This window comes from Marmota monax, unplaced genomic scaffold, assembly GCF_021218885.2.
Source record: "Marmota monax isolate L192 unplaced genomic scaffold, Marmota_monax_Labrador192_F-V1.1 WCK01_AAM20220418_F8-fsc00012, whole genome shotgun sequence".
Taxonomy (NCBI): Eukaryota; Metazoa; Chordata; class Mammalia; order Rodentia; family Sciuridae; genus Marmota; species Marmota monax.
This window is the reverse complement of record NW_026695227.1, coordinates 6721890-6744702: the sequence shown is the minus strand read 5'-3', so window position 1 is coordinate 6744702 and position 22813 is coordinate 6721890. Positions and strand designations below refer to the sequence as shown.

At 37.8% G+C, this 22813-nt stretch overlaps 1 protein-coding gene across 3 annotated transcripts in view; it reads right to left on the bottom strand.

The window, feature by feature from the left end:
* Positions 1 to 22813, bottom strand: part of Pik3c2g (phosphatidylinositol-4-phosphate 3-kinase catalytic subunit type 2 gamma) — a 385322-nt gene that overhangs the window by 96701 nt on the left and 265808 nt on the right. For all 3 annotated transcript variants that reach the window (XM_058576231.1, XM_058576230.1, XM_058576232.1), the window contains 2 exons: positions 21854 to 22023; positions 604 to 760 (listed from right to left, as the gene is read on the bottom strand). In XM_058576231.1, the coding sequence (XP_058432214.1) occupies positions 604 to 760; positions 21854 to 22023 (327 nt within the window). The remainder of the gene's footprint in view (positions 1 to 603; positions 761 to 21853; positions 22024 to 22813) is intronic.

Here is a 22813-nt window from a genome sequence, read left to right as displayed (position 1 = left end):
CTTCATCTCTTTGGATTGAACAGAGGAAAGAAATATTAAATTTCCCCTATTAGTCAACAGAGCATATAGGATCATGTCTCAATAGACCCAATATATACCACTAAATGTACTCTTCTCTGAATTGCTAGCAAGTCACTTTACATTTTGACTCTTAGTTTCTTAATCTAAAAAATAGGCAAATGGGCACAGATTGGAGGAAACCAGGAAAAATTATTGCTTGGTCTGCATCATTAGGTTGCCATGGATATGTAAAGGAGAGAATTTTTAAGCATTTTTGAAAAATACTACTGCACAATAAAATCTCAGGTGCTTAAAAACATTAGTGTCCTTGAACCTGAGTAAAAATATACTGGGATAACCTCTGAATGCATCAATATTGTTGGGAATAGGAAAATTTGAGACAATAACTATTATTATTAATAGTTCAACATATTGAATTATCAAAAGTGTGTTTAGAAGCTGTTCCATGGTCCTCTCAGTTTGTTCATTTCTTTCTGTTCTGAAAAGCTCTTTGGGGAACACCAAGCCATTAGCAAAAATAGACTACTGAGAGAGAGACCTGAATGAAGCTTATTATTTTTGTTATTTCCCCAAAGGACTTACCATATCTAGCAGGTTCAAGAGCAGTTGGCTGTGTTTTCTGACAATATTATATGCTCTACAGCAAAGCTCCACAAAATCTTGGAAATGTTGTGGTTTTTTTCCACCCTCTGTAATAAAGTACTCCATCTCTGATGTAAAAATAAAAGGGGCTCGGTCCCTATGAACCAAAAACAATAGCAATTGTAAGAGAAAGGAGAAATGGTTTGTAGGTTAAATTATGCAGTTGTAACTTATTTCCGCTTGAATTTTGTTGTGATTTTTCTCTTTGCTCTAATGGATGAATCTCCTTCATTGGTTGATAGCTGGAGAAATTTATTAACTGAGGGCTGCAACAGAGGAAAGGATATTATGTTACTATGTTGATCTATATTATCTCAAGTGTTTAATTCACAATTATATTTGAATGGGAATATCATCTATTAAAATATAAGATCAAATTAATAATAAGATAATATCTATGCAAAGTCTTTAAAGAAAGTATATTTACTGTTAAATTTTAAAATAATAAAACAGATCATGATTTTGACCTTCCCATATTTAAAAAAAAGATTCTTCCTTCTTAGAAGATAGCTTGACCTTTTGGAGAAAAAATGTTTTCAGTAAAAGCTAAGATATTGTAATAAAAGTTCTTTTAGAAAGCAAATTATGAAAAAAAATAAATGTTACCAATTTACTGTCATATCCTTAGTAGGGAAAAAGGTAGCTATATTTCATTTCACACTAGACCCAATAAAAATGCTGATCAGATAGGAAGAACAGGAACAGGCCATGTTGTTATGTAAGTAATACTGCCCCCTGTAGTCTCAAGGATGGAAAAACCAGAGAGATGGTGGTCCTGTTTCCGTAACTTTCCATTTTTTATTATGTTATTTGAGAACTGGAGAGGCCCAAGATGAAGTGTTAACACTTCTAACAGAAACAGTAGAGAGAAGATTGAAGACACCTCTCTTGGATGAAACTCACTCATTGGATAGTGAAATGGTAAAACAGTTTTGATACCAGTTTGTCCTGAGTTCTAGAAACATTTATGGTGGGAATATAGTTTTGGGTAAAAATTATTTAAAAAATGAAGGTCTTTTAAAAAATGGATTGGAATAAAGTGTTTTTTAAATTTGAGTGTAGCAGCTTAGATACAAATAAGGTTAGACCAAGTCATAATAGAAAAGTTGCAGATTTTGAGGTAGGCCTTTTATTTTTTAAAATAAAGGAGAGTATTTTTTATTGTTGTTGCTTAGCTATTTTAGTAAAGATATAAGAGAGTGGAGAATCTCATGAATCTGGCCTTTTAGAAGTGTGGATATTTAGATCAGAAAGCTACAACAGGCATTTTGTGGCGGACCTGAGGACATGGACTCCAACTGCAGGCAGAGCATTTAAAAAAATAAAAATAAACTAGCTTTGCTTGGCTGTAGTCATTTCATTTTATTTTAAAATTATATTTTGTGATTCATGTTACCACTGACCATCCAGAAGAGAGGCTGGAATACCAAGACCTTCACTCCACTTTATATTTATCCACTTAGTATTTTTTTTTTTTTTTGAGCATACACTGAGGAATGTGTCTCAACTCCCAAGTCAAAATTTTTAATATTTGGTCAAAATTATTTTTACTGGGCCTTTACTCACTTTCTAACCTATTTTCTATGAATTAACTTTATAAGTCCTTTTTCTTTGGCTAAGCTGGGAGGAGATATGTTGAAAACATGAGATAAAGCATGTGTTCTGACCTTGGGCTTGGTATATCTCAATTTCTTCCTCTTTAAAATGGGTCCATAATACCCAGCTCTTAGAATGGCTGTGAGCACTACCTGGGAAGATGTAGGTCAATGCCTCACACATGGAGAGAGCTGTGCACTGAGAAGGGCAATGAGTAGGGACACTGTAGGTAGAAAGCAGGGACTATAGGCCCTATGGGCCAGGCTTCAAATCAGGTTCCTGCCACTGATGAGTTTGGGACCCCAGGAAGGTTATCTTATGCAGACCTTCATCTCCTCCTTTGTAATATCAGGAAGAAAGCACTTGACTCCTGGATTGGATGACTTAAATGACTTAAAGCATGTACAAGTGCTTAGAACACAAGCCTGACATACAGGAGGCATTCAACAAATTTTAGTTATTGTTGTTGGTTCATAAATGACCAATATGATTCTCATAGCTGAACCTTATCATAGATACATCTCTGTCTTCTGATTCAAAAATGCCATCCAAAAAATCCCATCTTTACTTTAAAGTTTAATTTATTCCCAGTGTGTCTATGGAAACTCTGTGCTGCATGAATGGACCTTTGAATTTGGAAATATTTTTATATATCATTAACCTTGTACTCATCACTACTGCTGACATGTAGTAGAGTTCTAGTGACTTCCATAATCAGAAAAAAGATCTTAATTTTATATGTAACAGTTTTCTAATTTTTTTTTCCTACTCTCTATACTATGTTTACTACCTTGAATGGAACTTTGGAAATAATTTTACATTTTACAGATTCATAAAAATTTTCCTTCTGATATGCTATATTTACCTTTTTTTCTTTTCAATAGGAAAAAATATAATGGACCAAACTGATTTCTCTCTTGGAAAGTTTTTGAAATTATGCTCAATTTCATGAGATAACACATCCTTCTTCTATGGAGCCACCATTATAAATCAGACACAGAAAAAACATGCAGAAAGCAAGTATATAAAGAAGCACATCTGACAGAGGGAAGATGGCGGCGAGGGGAGTGCATTACCCCCGTGCGCTGCTTCACTGTGTGGGAGTATGACAAGTCAGGACGGCTAAAGGATATCTTGTTAGGAATTTCCAGCAATAGTGGGGTGCGCCGGAACCTGGAGGAAGGATTTCCATCGCATGAGGATCGGCTACGGGGACTCAAACGCGAGAGGTTTGTCGCACGGAGGGTAAAACTGCTTATTCAGCAAATCGCCCCGCGGCTAGAGTCTGCAAGGCGCGCTGGGATAGAGACGCAGGGTTACAGCGCTGCAGTTTCTGCCAGACGCGCAAGCACCGCACTCAGGGCTGAATTCTGGGTTCGAGACGGGGGAAGGAAGCGGTCCATCTCGGTTCTCCACACCGGTCAGACCACAGAGGAGGCCAGCAGCCACCATGTTGGTAAACTGACGTCACCACACCTGTTTTTGACTGACCGCAGCTCATTCAGCCATAGAACAGGTAATTTCAGGCTGCAATTCGCCTGCGGCTTGCAGACAGATTGCTAGGGTTCAGCGCCTGGGGGCTTCTTAAAATCTGATCTTATCGAAGTGAACACGGAGCGCGGGGCGGCCGAGTTCCGGCTCCCGGAACCGTCCCGGAACCGCCCTGGCTCAGGGCTGCGGAGCCCGCGGAGGCTGCTTCTTGGACCCTGCTACTATCAGAGCATACACCAAGCACCAAGCGGCCGAATTCCGGCTCCCGGAACTGAGCCCGCGGGGACTGCTTCTTGGAGCTTACACTTATAGGAGCTTACACCGAGCACGGAGCGGCCGAGTTCCGGCTCCCGGAACTTCCCTGGACCGGGGCTAGGAGCCCGCGGAAACTGTGTCTCGGTCCGGGTCCTGCTGAGGGCAGGTCAGGACTCACCCATTGCTTGGGTTGCCAGGCAAGGGGAACGAAATGCTGCCATTCGCATAGGATACCAACATGGCAGAGATCTGATGTCAGCAGAAAGCGGTGGAGGAGAGATCTTCATCAATACCAGCGGTGACATAAGCAGTTGGTCTCCTGGTAAGGGGGGGTGAGGCTCAGTCACCCGAGTCTCCTCAATTTGTCCTCGAGCCAGAGGGAAGGAGCCGGGCCGCCGCCAGCCCCCGGAGCAGGCCCAGCGGCTCGCCAGCGTGGTGACCGCGTGACCCCAATTGGAGAGGGGGCGGAGCGGAGCCGCCACCCACACCCGCCAGGTGGGCAGACCCACGACCCAGTAGTACATGGGCGTGGTAGGAGGGGCAGGGCAGAGCCGCCCTTCGCGCTTGCAAGGTAAACAGACCTGTGACAGCCTGGCGGGTCAGGCCCAGTGGCCTGCCAGTGTGGTACACACGTCACCCCAACTCGAGTAGGGGCAGAGCAGATCCTTATCCCACGCCCGGATCAGGCCCTGCTGGTGTGGTGGTCACGTGACCCCAATTGGAGTGGGGGTGGAGCGGAACCGCCACCCGTGCCCGCAGGGGGAGCAGACCAGTGATCAACCTGCAGATCAGGCCCAGGGGTCCGCAGGCGTGGTAGGAGGGGCAGGGCAGATCCGCCGCCTGCGCCTTCAAGGTAGGCAGACCTACAACAGACCGGCGGATCAGGCCCAGGAGCCTGCCGGCGGGGTACAAACACCACCCTAATTGGAGTAGTGACAGAGCAGAGTCGCCTCCCTTGCCAGGAACAGACCCAGCATCCTGCAGGCGGGGTAGTCACGACACCCCAATTGGAGTAGGGGCAAAGCAGAGCCTCCACCCGTGCCCGAAAGGTGGGCAGATCTGCGACAGACCAGCGGGACAGGCCCAGTGGCCTGCTGGTACGACAGACACGTCACCCCAATTGGAGTAGGGGCAGAACAGAGCCGCCACCAGCTCCCAGAACAGGCCCAGTGACCTGCCGGCGTGGTAGCCACGACACCCCAATTGGAATAAGGAGAGAGCAGAGCCGCCGCCCGCACCTGCAGGAAAGATACGCAAGCAGTATGAAAAGACAAGGAAAGAAAGGACCACAAGCAATGCAGGTCAACGCAACTTTAGAAGAGGTAACAGCTGCAGCAGATGGAATGTCAGATAAAGAATTCAGGATATACATGCTTCAGATGATCTGGAGTATCAAGGAAGACATTAAACAGCAAAATCAGACAATGAAAGATCACTTCGACAACGAATTACGCAAACAAATCCAGGAAGCAAAGGATCAACTATACAGGGAGATAGAGGTTATAAAAAACAAGCAATCAGAAATCCTAGAAATGCAGGAAGCAATAAACCAACTTAAAAACTCAATGGAGAATACTACCAACAGAGTAGAACACTTAGAAGATAGAACATCAGACAATGAAGACAAAGTATTTCAACTGGAAAAGAACATAGACAGCTCAGCAAGACTGTTAAGAAACCATGAGCAGAACATCCAAGAAATATGGGATAACATTAAGAGACCAAACTTAAGAGTCATTGGGATACAGGAAGGTACAGAGCTCCAAACCAAAGGAATGAGCTGTCTATTCAATGAAATAATACAAGAAAACTTCCCAGACTTGAAGAATGAGACAGAATCCCAAATCCTAGAAGCCTACAGGACGCCGAATGTGCAAAATCATAAGAGATCCACACCTAGACACATTATAATGAAGATGCCCAACATACAGAATAAGGAGAGAATTTTAAAAGCTACAAGAGAAAGGAAGCAGATTACATTTAGGGGCAAGCCAATCAGGATAACAGCTGATCTTTCAACACAGACTCTGAAAGCTAGAAGATCCTGGAATAACATATTTCAAACACTGAAAGATAATGGGTTCCAACCAAGAATTGTGTATCCAGCGAAATTAAGCTTCAGGATGGAGAATGAAATTAAAACCTTCCACGATAAACAAAAGTTTAAAGAATTCGCAGCTAGAAAACCATCTCTTCAAAACATCCTAGCCAAAGTATTACAGGAAGAGGAAATGGAAAATAACAATGAAAACCAACAGTGGGAGGTAGGACAGTAAAGGGGGGGGGAAACAATCAAAGAGGAAAACAAACAATGTTTAGTAACAGAAATAAACAAATATGGCTGGAAGAACAACCCATATCTCAATAATAACCCTAAATGTTAATGGCTTAAACTCACCAATTAAGAGACACAGGCTAGTAGAATGGATCACAAAACAAGACCCAACAATATGCTGCCTACAGGAGACGCATTTGATAGGAAAAGACATACATAGGCTGAAGGTGAAAGGTTGGGAAAAATCATATCACTCATATGGACTTCGGAAACAAGCAGGCGTGTCCATACTCATATCAAATAAAATAGATTTCAAGCCAAAGTTAATCAAAAGAGATAAAGAGGGACACTACATACTGCTTAAGGGAACCATACACCAACAAGACATAACAATCATAAATATTTATGCCCCAAACAATGGTGCAGCTATGTTCGTCAAACAAACTCTTCTCAAGTTCAAGAGTCTAATAGACCACCATACAATAATCATGGGAGACTTCAACACACCTCTCTCGCCACTGGACAGATCTTCCAAACAAAAGTTGAATAAGGAAACTATAGAACTCAATAACACTATTAATAACCTAGACCTAATTGACATATATAGAGTATACCACCCAACATCAAGCAGTTACACTTTTTTCTCAGCAGCACATGGATCCTTCTCAAAAATAGATCATATATTATGTCACAGGGCAACTCTTAGACAATATAAAGGAGTAGAGATATTACCATGCATCTTATCTGATCATAATGGAATGAAACTGAAAATCAACGATAAAAGAAGGAAGGAAAAAGCATACATCAATTGGAGAATGAACAATAGGTTACTGAATGATCAATGGGTTATAGAAGACATCAAGGAGGAAATTAAAAAATTCTTAGAGATAAATGAAAACACAGACACAACATATCGGAATCTATGGGACACATTGAAAGCAGTTCTAAGAGGAAAATTCATTGCTTGGAGTTCATTCCTTAAAAAAAGAAAAAACCAACAAATAAATGATCTCATACTTCATCTCAAAATCCTTGAAAAAGAAGAACAAAACAACAGCAAAAGAAGTAGAAGGCAAGAAATAATTAAAATCAGAGCTGAAATTAATGAAATCGAAACAAAAGAAACAATTGAAAAAATTGACAAAACTAAAAGTTGGTTCTTTGAAAAAATAAACAAAATCGACAGACCCTTAGCGATGCTAGTGAAGAGAAGAAGAGAGAGAACTCAAATTACTAGCATACGGGGTGAAAAAGGCAATATCACAACAGACACTTCAGAAATACAGAAGATAATCAAAAACTATTTTGAATCCTTATACTCCAATAAATTAGAAGATAGTGAAGGCATAGATAAATTTCTTAAGTCATATGATCTGCCCAGATTGAGTCAGGAGGATATAGAAAACCTAAACAGACCAATATCAATTGAGGAGATAGAAGAAACCATAAAAAGACTACCAACTAAGAAAAGCCCAGGTCCCGATGGGTATACAGCAGAATTTTACAAAACCTTTAAAGAAGAACTAATACCAATACTTTTCAAGCTACTGCAGGAAATAGAAAAGGAGGGAGAACTTCCAAATTCATTCTATGAGGCCAACATCACCCTGATACCTAAACCAGACAAAGACACTTCAAAGAAAGAAAACTACAGACCAATATCTCTAATGAACCTAGATGCAAAAATCCTCAATAAAATTCTGGCGAATCGGATACAAAAACATATAAAAAAAATTGTACACCATGATCAAGTAGGATTCATCCCTGGGATGCAAGGCTGGTTCAATATACGGAAATCAATAAATGTTATTCACCACATCAATAGACTTAAAAATAAGAACCATATGATCATCTCGATAGACGCGGAAAAAGCATTTGACAAAGTACAGCATCCCTTTATGTTCAAAACTCTAGAAAAACTAGGGATAACAGGAACATACCTCAATATTGTAAAAGCAATCTATGCTAAGCCTCAGGCTAGCATTATTCTGAATGGAGAAAAACTGAAGGCATTCCCTCTAAAATCTGGAACAAGACAGGGATGCCCTCTCTCTCCACTTCTCTTCAACATAGTTCTCGAAACACTGGCCAGAGCAATTAGACAGACGAAAGAAATTAAAGGCATAAAAATAGGAAAAGAAGAAATTAAATTATCACTATTTGCAGATGATATGATTCTATATCTAGCAGACCCAAAAGGCTCTACAAAGAAACTATTAGAGCTAATAAATGAATTCAGCAAAGTGGCAGGATTTAAAATCAACACGCATAAATCAAAGGCATTCCTGTATATCAGCGACAAATCCTCTGAAATGGAAATGAGGACAACCACTCCATTCAAAATATCTTCAAAAAAAATAAAATACTTGGGAATCAACCTAACAAAAGAGGTGAAAGACTTATACAATGAAAACTACAGAACCCTAAAGAGAGAAATAGAAGAAGATCTTAGAAGATGGAAAAATATACCCTGTTCATGGATAGGCAGAACTAACATCATCAAAATGGCGATATTACCAAAAGTTCTCTATAGGTTTAATGCAATGCCAATCAAAATCCCAATGGCATTTCTTGTAGAAATAGAGAAAGCAATCATGAAATTCATATGGAAAAATAAAAGACCCAGAATAGCAAAAACAATGCTAAGCAAGAAGTGTGAATCAGGCGGTATAGCGATACCAGACTTCAAACTATACTACAGAGCAATAGTAACAAAAACAGCATGGTACTGGTACCAAAACAGGCGTGTGGACCAATGGTACAGAATAGAGGACACAGAAACCAATCCACAAAACTACAACTATCTTATATTTGATAAAGGGGCTAAAAGCATGCAATGGAGGAAGGATAGCATCTTCAACAAATGGTGCTGGGAAAACTGGAAATCCATATGCAACAAAATGAAACTGAATCCCTTTCTCTCGCCATGCACAAAAGTGAATTCAAAATGGATCAAGGAACTTGATATCAAATCAGAGACGCGCCGTCTGATAGAAGAAAAAGTTGGCTACGATCTACAGTCGGTGGGGTCGGGCTCCAAATTCCTCAATAGGACACCCATAGCACAAAAGTTAATAACTAGAATCAACAAATGGGACTTACTCAAACTAAGAAGTTTTTTCTCAGCAAAAGAAACAATAAGAGAGGTAAATAGGGAGCCTACATCCTGGGAACAAATCTTTACTCCTCACACTTCAGATAGAGCCCTAATATCCAGAGTATACAAAGAACTCAAAAAATTAGACAATAAGAGAACAAACAACCCAATCAACAAATGGGCCAAGGACCTGAACAGACACTTCACAGAGGAGGACATACAGTCAATCAACAAGTACATGAAAAAATGCTCAACATCTCTAGCTGTCAGAGAAATGCAAATCAAAACCACCCTAAGATACCATCTCACTCCAGTAAGATTGGCAGCCATTAGGAAGTCAAACAACAACAAGTGCTGGCGAGGATGTGGGGAAAAGGGTACACTTGTACATTGCTGGTGGGACTGCAGATTGGTGCAGCCAATTTGGAAAGCAGTATGGAGATTTCTTGGAAAGCTGGGAATGGAGCCACCATTTGACCCAGCTATTCCCCTTCTTGGTCTATTCCCTAAAGACCTAAAAAGAGCATGCTACAGGGACACTGCTACATCGATGTTCATAGCAGCACAGTTCACAATAGCAAGACTGTGGAACCAACCTAGATGCCCTTCAATAGACGAATGGATAAAAAAAATGTGGCATTTATACACAATGGAGTATTACTCTGCATTAAAAAATGACAAAATCATAGAATTTACAGGGAAATGGATGGCATTAGAGCAGATTATGCTAAGTGAAGCTAGCCAATCCCTAAAAAACAAATGCCAAATGTCTTCTTTGATATAAGGAAAGTAACTAAGAACAGAGTAGGGACGAAGAACAGGAGAAGAAGATTAACATTTAACAGGGATGAGAGGTGGGAGGGAAAGGGAGAGAGAAGGTAAATTGCACGGTAATGGAAGGAGACCCTCAGGGTTATACAGTGGAGGGGGTAGAGAGAGAGGAGGGGAGGGGAGGGGAGAGGTGGGGAGGGGGGAGGGTGGATGATGGGAAAGGCAGCAGAGCACAACAGACACTAGTATGGCAATTTGTAAATCAATGGATGTGTAACTGATGTGAATCTGCAATCTGTGTATGGGGAGAAGGTGGGAGTTCATAACCCACTAGAATCAAAGTGTGGAATATGATATGTCAAGAAATTTGTAATGTTTTGAACAACCCACAATAAAAAATTAAAAAAAAAAAAAAAAAAAGAAGCATATCAAACTTAGAGAAAACTATAAACTAATTATAAAACTGGAGAAACAAATTGTATGTATAAACATTATCATAGTCTAAATGTTCAGTAAGTCCAACAAAATTAAATACTGTATCTTTTCTGTGTAATTTTTAAGGCATACTTCTAAGAAATTTTATTTTAAAAATTCAGAATTGTACTAAAACTTTTCTATAAATGAAAAGGAGCCTCACAAATGAAATAGAATCTGATTCCACTCCTATAAGCTGTAGGAGTTTTAATTGTGATTTAGTTTATCAGTTGACTCAAATGCACACCTAATCCTAGGTTGTAGAATTAAGGTTTTAGAGTGTATCTCTGAAGTTCAGAATTACATGCCAATTTGATGTATAAATTGGTTGGGGCAAAAAGGAAGGTTGGAGATTGATCTATCAGAGTTATTACATTACAAATAATATGTTGAAAATATCTCATTTATAGGTATATAAATACACTACAGAACTTTTTTATTGTGACTATCCTACATTAATTTCTAGATTAGTAATTTTACCATTGTTTAAGATCTACCCATTCTCACTTTTGTGTCTTTTACCTGTATTTTTTCCCACTCAGTCTTATTTTCTTTTTCTCCCCTGATGCTCTAATGCTGATTTAGAGATCAGGATCAAAATATATTTTTTTACTAGAAGAAAGACATCTTCTCTAATTAACTTATCCCTTGCTAGAAGTCTTAGGATTTTTTTCAACCCAAGGGATATGTGTGATTTTCAAGAGAAGAGGAAGTATTCCTCCTTCCTTTTATATAGTCTTAGTATCTGATACACTATTTTGATGATATTCTCTTATATATAATGAATGTAATAATACATTAACATCATTCTACAGGGAGGGGCTTGTGATAATTAAACACTTATGTGGGAAGACCATGTGAACAAACTTATTATGATTCTATCATTTTGTTGTCAAAATTCAATTCTTTATAAATTTATGACAATTTTTTCCAGAGATGATTAATCTGCAAAAATGCTAAGAGTATTTTATAGGTTTCCATAAAAAATGAGAAGTAAGTTGGTGGTTTAAAAAGTGTATGTATGTATATATATATATATATATATATATATATATATATATATATATATATTTAGACATTTTAGAATATTTATATGAAAAGCAGATGGTAATAACTAAGGGTAAATGAGTTCTCTTGGTATGAGAAATACAGGATAGTTAATAACTTGGTCTGTGTTACTTTTGTGTCAGCTTTTCTGACACAATAGATATAATCTTTTATAAAGTCATTAGAATACCAAGATCATTGTCATAAGAATTTTCAGATTGCTGCTACACTGAGGATACACAGAGTTTTAGGCTCTATCTCTGCCTTTTAGATGACTTGAACGTAGTTAGAGAGGTATACACTTACAATTTTAGAGCACTATAGTCATTTGTCAAAAGGTACTTATTAAGCATCTACAGTGGATATGTGCAAGTTAAAGGTGAGGTTAAAGAGCTTTAAACCCCATTGTTCTAAAAGCAACATAAATGTATTGAATAATAACAATAGTGTTTTGAAAAAATTGCTCTAGAAGTACCATGGAGAAACATTTGGAGGGTTATGTGGGTAGATCAGAGGAGAGTTCTGCAGAAAGTTTGATCTGATCTGATAATAGCTTAGAGGATGGTTGCATACAGATACAGGGAAGTGGGAAGACAAAAACAAAACAAAACAAAACAAACAAACAAACAAACAAAAAAACTCCAAAAGAAATAAATGGGAAAGACTTCATTATGGTTTGGAATGTGAGAAATAAGAGGTGCCAAGAATAACTTTAAATTTTCTTTCCTTGTGTAGCAGAGAGACTGTATCGAACCTTTCAGAGTGGCTCAGCTGTGAGCTACATTAGAGGGACCTTGGAGACTTTCAAAAGTGGATGACAAGGAAGATATTTGTCTAGGACCTTAGAGAAAAGATGTAGGCTGGAGGTAAAATTTTGTGAGTCAATCTTCTGTTTCTGAAAAGATGAAGTAGGCATATTTCTCCTTGTTCCTCCCACTGACTACACTAAAAATCCCTGTAATTTATATTTAAACAAGCATAAAATGACTCCTAAAGGCATAGAAAATACTGGAGACATCAGTATTCAAGAAAAGAGCACGGTGGTGTGTTCTCTGAGTTTTCCTTTGCCTTTAATATTTCAGGCAAGTGGCTGAAGAAGCCTACAATCTAGTATGTGCAGAAATACCAATGGGTGCAGACAAAAAATGGTTCAAGGGAAGCCTGTTCTCTCTAGCCAAAGTACCAAACAAAGGAAGCTTAACAAAACAGAAAATGGTTGGATGAAAATCACTTTACTCCAGCCAAACACTGCTGAAGAGTGTGACCAAAGCTCCCCTCACCTTGCAAAGGGCAAGGTGGGGAGCCTAGACTTCTGCTTTTATTAGGCTATAAAGAGGTACCTCAATTTCTTGCCAGGTTGTTGTCTAAGTCATCTAACTAAGGGACTGCAGGTAGAGACACACAGGTCAGTGGAACAGAATGAATAACATAGAAATAGACCTGCACAAACATGGCAAACTGATTTTTTTTTTTTTTGGTACTGGGAATTGCACTCAACCACTATACTACATCCCCAGCCCTATTTTATATTTTTGTATTAGAGACGAGGTCTCATTGAGTTGCTTAGTGCCTCGCAGTTGCTGAGGCTGGCTTTGAACTCATGATCTTTCTGCCTCAGCCTCCAAGCAGCTGGGATTACAGAAGTGTCCAACAGCCAACCTGCCAAACTGATTTTTAACAATGTTTTGAAAAGCAGTTTGATGGAGAAAGAATACTCCTTTGAACAGATTTATACTGAAACATTTGGGTACCCACAGGTAAAAATATAAACCTTGATCTAAACCTCAAACCTAAAACAACAACTAGCTAAAAATAGTTCACAGGTAAATATAAAACACAATACTATAAAACTTTTATGAAAAAACACAAGGGAAATCCTTTGGGATCTAAGACTAGGCAAATAATTTAATTAAAAACTTTTGTTCTGTGAAAAACAATGTTAAGTGACTGGAAGATGATGTTTAAAAACTGGGCAGCAAAGTACTAGTATTTGGAATATATTTTTAAAACTCTCAAAATTTAATGGTAAAAAAAAATCAAACAATACAAGTAGAAACTGGCAAAAGACCTGAGGGATATTTCATGAGAGAGGATGTGTAGGTGGGAAATATTTACAATGAAAAGATGTTCAATATCTTTAGTCACAGGGAAACGCAGATTAACCTACAATGAGATATCACCACATACCATCAGAAGGGCTAAATTTAAAAAAAGGACAATATCAAATGCTTGTAAGGATGTGGAGAATCTGTCACTTGTACTTTGCAGGTGAAAATTTGAGATTTGTACAGCCATTCTGGAAAACCACTTGGCAGTTTCTTAAAATCCAAAGCAATATGTAACTACCAACAATTATACTTTTGAGCATTTATCTTAGAGAAATGAAAATATTTGTTAATGAAATCCATACATGAATTGCTCATAGCAGTTTTATTCATAATAACCAGAAACCTAGAGTACCTCAGATGTCCTTCAGCAGATGAATGTCTAAACAGACCGTGGAATACCCATATAATAGAATATTATTTGTCAGAATAGGGACATAGCTTTAAAAATATAACAGCTTGAATTAATCTACAAACTATGCTGCATGAAAAGCCAATCTCCAAACGTTATATTTCTATATGGTTCCATTTATGCAACATTTTTTAACTATTTCTTTTAGTTGTCAATGGACCTATTAATTCATTCATTCATTGATATGCGGTGCTGAGATTCAAACCCGGTGCCTCCACATGCCAGGCAAGCACTCTACCACTGAACTATAACCCTAGCCCTATGCAACATTCTTGAAATGACAAAATTATTTAGAAATGGAAAGTAGATTGGTGGTTGCCAGGGGATGAGGGTAGAGGGGCAGAGAGTGTGAACGAGCTAGGTGAGGGTACATGAGGGTGACATGTGGGATCCTGGTGGGGACAAAACTGCTCTGTAACTTGACTAAAATAGCCCCAGTAGCCTGGTTGTGGTAACTGTTATGAGATGGTATCACTGGGGGAAAATGATCAGGGGTATATGGTTCTGTATGTATTGTTTCTTACAACTACATGTGAATCTATAATGATCTCAGAAGATAAAAGTTTTAGGAGTTATCTGGATATGGACATGAAGAGAAGCCTTGTTTATAGATGATACTAGTTTCCAGAAACCATAAAGTGATAAGAGATGAGGGCTCAGGGGGTCCTAGGGGATCAAACGTTTCACAGCATGAGAAAAGAAAATCATCTTGAATTGGATTTGAAAAGATGAGAAAATCTAGCAGGTGAGGAAGCACTGCAGAGAGCAAGTGAAGAGAGATTCTGAGGAAGGAGTCAACACTGTTAGAACCTGCGGATAAGTCAGGTGAAATGAGGAAGGAGTATTGCTGGATTTAGCACTAAGGAGGTCATTGCAGATCTTAACAATTTATGAAGAATAAATCCAGATTGAAGTAGCTCTGGTTTGGATGGGAGGTGAGGAAATGGAGGTCAAGTTTATGAACAAGGTGTTCAGGAAGTTTGTGAAGTTGAGCAGAACACTATGAAGCCTGGGGGTTTGGAGACAAAATTATTTAAACTTTGAGGAGATAAGTTTATCTTAAAAGATTATTACAAAGGGAAAAGATAATATGGAAGGAAAGAAATGAATTATTGATAGTACAATGTTCACCCAAAGCAGGGAGGAAAGTGGCTCCAAAGCATCTCTTGGCTTTAGAAAGAAAGAAAAAAATCTGGTTTTATAAGAGAAAGCCAGAAGTTTGGGTACAAATGTAAATCTGTGATTTTACATTGGGTAGAAGAGCAGGATTGGTTATGATGGTTTTATTTTCTCAATAAAGTAGGAGGTACGTTCATCTCTTTAGAGAATTGTTTGTGAGGGATCTGATGTTCATCTTGAAAAGATAAAGTACAGATTGTTGTGGAGAGTGGGAAGGTGGCCACAGAACTTCAGTGCCATCACAGGGCCAGCAGGATGATCCATTTGAAAATGGTGACGACTTGTTGGCTCAGCAGTTTGACACTGACTGCTGCCATGTAGCAGAGTGAGCAGTGGGTTGCTGTGGCCCCCAATCCTCTTAGGTGTCCACATTGACATTCACAAGATGCTCCATTGAAGGCTGTGTTTTCCCCTTTCCCCACTGATTTAAGTCCTGTTTATGTTATACTTGCTCTTGAAGTCTTCCCCCTGTTGCTAGCCCCCACAATGGAAATGGTCTTACTGTAAAATACATTATTGAGGGAATGGACAAGCCATGCTAATTGCAATGAATTCACTCTGAAATATCTGAGGTGCTTATATTTTCACAATGAAAGCCTTTCATTTACTGAATTGTTCCTTAAACAAATATGCACATACTCAGAAAATGATGTTCCATTTTTAAGTATCGCACACATAAGCTATTTAAGGTACAATAGTTCCCAGAAGCAACTTCCTCAAATGTGAATTATGCAGTCTAGATAATACCACTGCGCTTGGTCCCGGTAGTGCAGGGTGGTCTTTGACTACGCTAAGCTTAATAGAATAGATGTGGATGTGCTCTGAAATTATAATCACATATCATAGGTATTTAACTCATATTAGCTTTGCTATGCCTACTAGTCATTTAAAAACATTTTTTAAGACAGTTTCACATTTCTCCCTGCCTTTTCACTCAAAGAGAAAATGCCTGTAGATGAGAGAGCTGCCCTGCTACCTTCACACTTAGTCTTAGTTTTTGCATGCCTTTTGCAGTGCAAACATCTTGCAAGACATTTGGTTGTAGGTTTTAAAGATATGAATTTAGTATACATCAGGGCCATAAATGTGAGATAGCTATATCATTTGGTACTAACTAAAGAAGCAGCCATCTGTGCCAGTGCTGGAGAGAACAGGCTGTATTGGGATCATGGAGAAATGACACTATCATGGCAAATTCCCATGATTCTATCACCTATGACTTATGACCTTGAACAAGTTACAATAACTGAAACTTCTCTCTGCCTTCAATTGTAAAAGAGAGAATGCAAGAGCACCTGCCTTGAAGAGCTTCTGTTTGAATAGAGCTATTGCTATATGATGATTTAAAAGGTATTTTTGACTATTTCCATTAGAGTCTGATCCCCACACTTGATGTGGCACCACACTACAGAACACTTGCTTTGTGCCAGCTCAGGAATGATCTGCATCACAGCCTTGGCAATTTGGGAGGAGCCATCTGCTTCAATGTTGGTGATGGTGGCAGGGATATGAAGAGGGGAAAGGAAAGAGAATTCTAGCAAGAATTTATGATAGTAGAATCTTTCTATTGGACTCTATGCACACAGATATTTCTTCTTTTTGTGGAGCAAGTGATAAAAATCTTTAAAAAAAAAAGATAGACACATGCTTCAATGATGTATTTGTACCCTGAACTAAAATGTGGAACTCAGTGAAGAGGCATATTTTGTTGTTATTATTAAAATTATTTGTATTAATTTCATAAATTTCAAATGTTTTTGTCATCAGGAAATACCATAGTAAAAGAAAATATATTGTTTTAAAGATCTCTAAAAGTTGTAGATATGCATAATGGTGAGTGATATTAACATAGAAATAAATGACTAGAGTGCATTGGGGGATGTTTAAGCTTACCCTTTTCTTGATATCACACACGACCTACATTTTAAAGAGCAAATTTTGCTGCCCAACAGAAAGAACACAAGTCTCTGATCTAATATCCATGAGTTAATTGAGAAGGCAAACTCGCAATCTCCATTGGATAGGATAGAACCTTGTATAATTAGGCAATGCAAGAAACCTCACATGTACAATATAATGAGAACATAAGGGTGCATGTTACTATTACAGAAAGAACATTTAACGTCCTGTGAGATCTCCAAGCTCCAAGCAATTATTAACTAAGGGGAGTCTCACCAATAATTTTTAAAATGTAAAACTTTCCCCCACCTCCTCTAGTCTGGCCTCTTTTGTAAATTCACTGTGTGTCCCTAAGTTAGACTGATCTTTAACTGCTTAATAACTTCTGATACTGACTCAAGTATATTATCCCTCTTATTTGAAGAATAGCTCCCTCTTCAAGATTATCAGTCCTACTTCTCTACAGAAGTCTAATATACTGGGTCTGATTTTATAGTGGAGTAGGATTTCACCACTGGGCAGGAAGAGATGGCTTACATCCTTCAAATTGCTATGTATGTTCCCCTTGAGCTTGAGTTGAGGGTGAATTGAGGTCATATGCTTGGAACAGAAGTCAGAATGGATGTGAGAAAAAGCTTATCAGCACTATAATACTTGGGTGAAGAGCTATTTGTCGTGTCATATTTTAAGTAGGGGTATGATCTGAAATTAGGTAGGAGGTGAAAACCAAGAATAGCCATATTACCTCTGAAAACATTGAAGTCACCTGTAAAGTTACAAAGATGCATTGACCAAAATTTATGTGTCGGGCTTGAAGTGGGCATACTGTTTCTTACTGAGTTTAACCCCATGGGTAGTTTTCCCAGCAATAAAAGCAGAGCACTGATTCTTTAGTGATGAAGTTCCTGTAGTAGACTCACATTTAGGAAACATTTGTAGTTTTCTTTGAAGACTAAATTTAGAGTCAGGGCTATGAAATGCTTATAGTGACAGGCATATGTTACCTTAAACCAGCTGTACAGGCTCACCGTCTGACCCTTGCTCTTTTCTCTCTGGGGTGTAGGCTAACTGAGCACAGGAAGACAGAATCCTTACACTGTTTAAGTTGTTCTCTTTCCTTTCTTCCTTCTTTCCTTTCCTTGTATTCTCTTTCAAACTCTTCTTCACCTTTTCCATATGAAAACCTATAAGTTCTCTTCTTGAAGAATATTAATGTTTCTTAACAGAGAAACTGTTTAAATTTACCATGGTCAGGTAAATATAATGGGGCTATTCAAAGGAAACATAAAACAGTGGGATGATAAGGTGAAATAGTAGAGGGGGAATGGTGAGAAGGTGGGAATGACAGACTTGTCCCTGGAGAGTGCTCCATTCATATGAGGTGTGGAGCTTGCCAGGGACTATCTTTGTGACACTCTATAGGAACTCTGGGTCTCCTTCCCCAGACTCCCAAATATGGAATGACCTTTAGGTCAAAAAGTTCTGCAGTGAATTTCCAGTTATGGCAACAGAATATGGCACGTCCTGAATAATGTTTTATTTAGAAAAACTTTCTGAAGTCAAGGGAAGTAAATTTGATGACACTTTTGGAGTGATCTTTCCATCAACCATAATTGAACCTCTTCTGTACTAGATGCTTAAGATATAAAGATATCTTTAAAGACATTCACAGGTGGTGAGACATTACAAAGTGTACTGGATGACTCATAGTGCTAAGGTCTGCTTTGAGTGAGAAGGACCACAGTGATTCTTAGTAAACAATCACGATTAACAAACCAATGAGACCCATCTAATTTCATTTAAGAAATCATAACATGTGGGAGACTATTGTTTTCTGTGCTGAACCAGAATGACTGAAGTAGAATAAAATTAATTTTTTCATATGTTAAGAAAGTTTATTTTTAAAAGAAGATGGTTTCAAATTGAGAAGATTAAGAATTTAAGTATTATTATACCCAAATTCAAAATTAAACTTAAAAGAATTACATCAGTGGTAATTAGTGAAAATAATGTCAAAATTACTGTAGATATAGGGAATTTCTGTGAATAGTATCTAGATGAAAAGGCTGAGATTAATTATATTAGATGATTGGTGATCTATTGGGATAAAATTGAAAAGGCTTAAACTATGTTGTAAGAAGACTGACATTGAACGTATTGATCATTTTGTATACATATTTTAGTAGGAAAAGGATGGAGATTAGATTTTATTTTGTTGAATTCTGGGATGAGTTTTCATCTCTGTTAAGTGGATTTATGTCCTGTGATGAAGTGTAAATTTTTAATAACTGGTCTACTTTTTCTCTTAGGAAAAAAGGCTCTGATTTGTGACTAATAGTTAAAGTATGAATTTCAATGTACAGATTTTAAAAGACAACCAAATCAGATATTTAGATCCCTTTAAACAAAAGAAGCTATCACCCAGAGATGTGATCTTATTTCTTGTCACTTCATTTAGAACACTTACAATTAACGACAACAAACATGTATAAAGCCCTCACTCAGTGTTAGGTACTCTTAAAGCACTTTCCATATACCAATTCTCTTAATCTTCAAACAAAAATCTGTTTTATCAATATGAAAACTAAGGCATAGGGGAGTCAAGATCATACGGTGACCCTGTGGTAGCATGGAATTCAAAAAAACATAGTCTGCTCCAAAGTGGCCATGTTTAACCAGGTCTCATGCTGCCCTTAAAAGTATTTAGAAAGAAAGTTACTAGAAAGACTTAATGGAAGGTTAGCATTACCATTGTGAAAGTTCATATGGACTGGAAAGATAAACTAAAAATAAGAGTTTCAAACAATGAATGAGAAAAGCAATAAATGTCACTAATAACTGATTTTCCTAATATTGCCTGTTCTATAAGAAAAAAAAATCACCATGAAGGAATTATTGAGTTAAAATATAGTTTGCTGCTACAATAATATCTTTTATGCAATAATATCTTTTATGCAATGTGATATATTCATAATTACTATATATAAATTATTGTCACCAGAGAAATGAGTGGAAATTGTGGATGCATTAATTGCTAACTACTCAATTTGTATCTTTGCGAGAGAAAATAAAGAAATAAAGAAAATGATTAAGTAGTACTTCAAAAGAAAGCCAACCGGCATCAGAAGGCTGAAGGAATTTCTTATTTCCACTGTAGGGATTAGCCAAATTTTATCCAGAATCATTAAGTAATGCTGGGGCTGAACTGCCCTTTGATTTAATCTGCTGGTGTAAATCCTATTTAATCTCACAATTAAAGCTTAAGAAGGGATTGTTTGTTTACGCACAGGATGTGAAATCCTTCACATTCATAAGTGAGATGTGTTTTTTTTTCTCTCACAGAAGTCAGAAAGTTTAAGACAACCTCAGAGTTGGTGTAAGCATGGAGACAGGATTTCTAGGTTTCTGGAGAACTCAACTGAGAAGGGCTGTCCTGTGTGATCTCCCATCCTGGAACACTCTTCTCATGGATCTCCACCAGGTGACCACTCATTACCCAGCTCTTTGTCTTCTCTAAGAGGCCTCTTTAGAATAGTATCCCTGCCCCAGTCATTTTCTACACCATTTCTCTGCTTTAGTTTGCTAATGGAAGTTCTCAGTTCCTAATATTATTTCTTCACTTATTTATTTGTTGTCTGTCCACCCTACTACAAAGAAGTCAGAGTTGGCATCTGCTTTGTTTGTTGTTGTATGCTCAATGCCCTTGAATGGTAGGTACTCATTCTACATTTGTGGAATGATTCAAGGCTAATTCAGTGTGGAAGGTGTGCTAGTTTTACGATAGAACAGTGGTGATGCTTTGGACTATATACCAGATGTATGAGCGCATCAACTCGGGTTTCACTGTCTATTCAAGGTCTACAGGAAAACACAACTATAACTTCAAATAACTCAAGCTGGGATGGGATTAGTATCTCATGGGGGAAGGCTGAGCTAGTCTATTAACTTTTTCTTTTCTACTTTTTAAAATTAGTGCAGGATAGTTAGACATAATAGTGGGGTTTATTGTGATATATTCATAAATGGATGTAATATAGTTTGCTCCATTTCAATCCCCAGTACTTTTTCTTTTGGACCCCTCCTTTCTCTTTCCCATACCCTCCCTCTATTCTATAAGTCTTCTTTCTATTTATTTTCAGTTTCATATAAAATTGGAATGCATTGTGATATATTCATACATGCACATAGCATAATTTCCTAATTATTTCCCTTTTCTTCCTCTCCTCCCTTTGTCTTCCACTTGTAGTCTACTGATCTCTTTTCTGTTCTTGTGAAATCACTTATTATTATTATTTGTTTTATCTTTTTAGCTTCCACAAATGAGAAAAAACATTCAACCCTTGACTTTCTGAGTCTGGCTTATTTCACTTAGCATGATTTTATTAAGTTCCACTAACAATTTGCAAAAACTCAATTTGTTTCATTAACAAAAATTTGCTCCTCATTCTTCTTAGGTATATAGTCACATTTACTTTGCCTTGGGGGATTTGAGAGATGGGAAGCAAGTCATCTTCAGAGTTTTTATGCTATCATGTTATATGGTACTTAGGACATTGCTTAATTTTTATAATAAACATTTGTGCACTGACCTTTTTATCCCTCCAAATGTTTGTGCATGACCTAAAAATTTTCCAAAGTCAATATGAAACATGTGGCCTGACTTTATCAGCATGATATTATCATTGTGACGGTCACAGACTCCCAGGATGAACGTTACCACACACCAGCCAGCGCAGGAATAGAAAAAGTTCCTCAAGGCCTAATGAATTGAGAAACAATAACACAAAAATAGAAAAAAAAGTGAGAAAATGCGTTAGCCTCAGAGATAATGGTAAAAAATAAATGAGAAAAGCAATGGAGAACAATTTCTGTATCTTAGCAGAGAGAAGGGCCTGGATAAGTGGCTGATTTTTGATATGACATAGAAGATATGACTCTAGTCACAACTCAACCTTTATTCAGGAGCCCAGTATAGGGCAGAAACTGCACAATTGTACATTATAGACCAGGTTTCAAAGTGATATAAAGTGGGAGCAAAATGTTTGCAGTACATTTTGTAAGGCACACACACACACACACACACACACACAATAAGCATTCTTTTTCATGGAAATTGGGAAAAAGTGTCTCATTCACATGGAGTTAATTTTCTTAGCTTACTGGAGAGGATTTCTTTCTTTCTTTTCTTTTCCTTTTTTTTTGATGCCTCAACTATACAATATTGAATGATTTTTTTTTTCAAAATAAAAGAAGAAAAACCAACATGGACCAACACTGTCTTTCCACAGAGGCAACATTTAAAATATTTTAAATACCATTTTTAAATATTTGAATTTTGGGGATACAGGAAACCTATATTGAGATACTGGTAACATTTTGTTTACCCTTAGGTTATCCAGTTAATGTCTGAAAGTATTTCAGTACAATATACATTAGTGAATGTCTGTGTGGCTAGAAGCAGATTACCACTAAATTAATTATGGCTTATGCTTCTTTAATAATTAGAGGTTTCTTTCCAAAAATAGTCCCCCCCCCAAAAAAAAATGGTC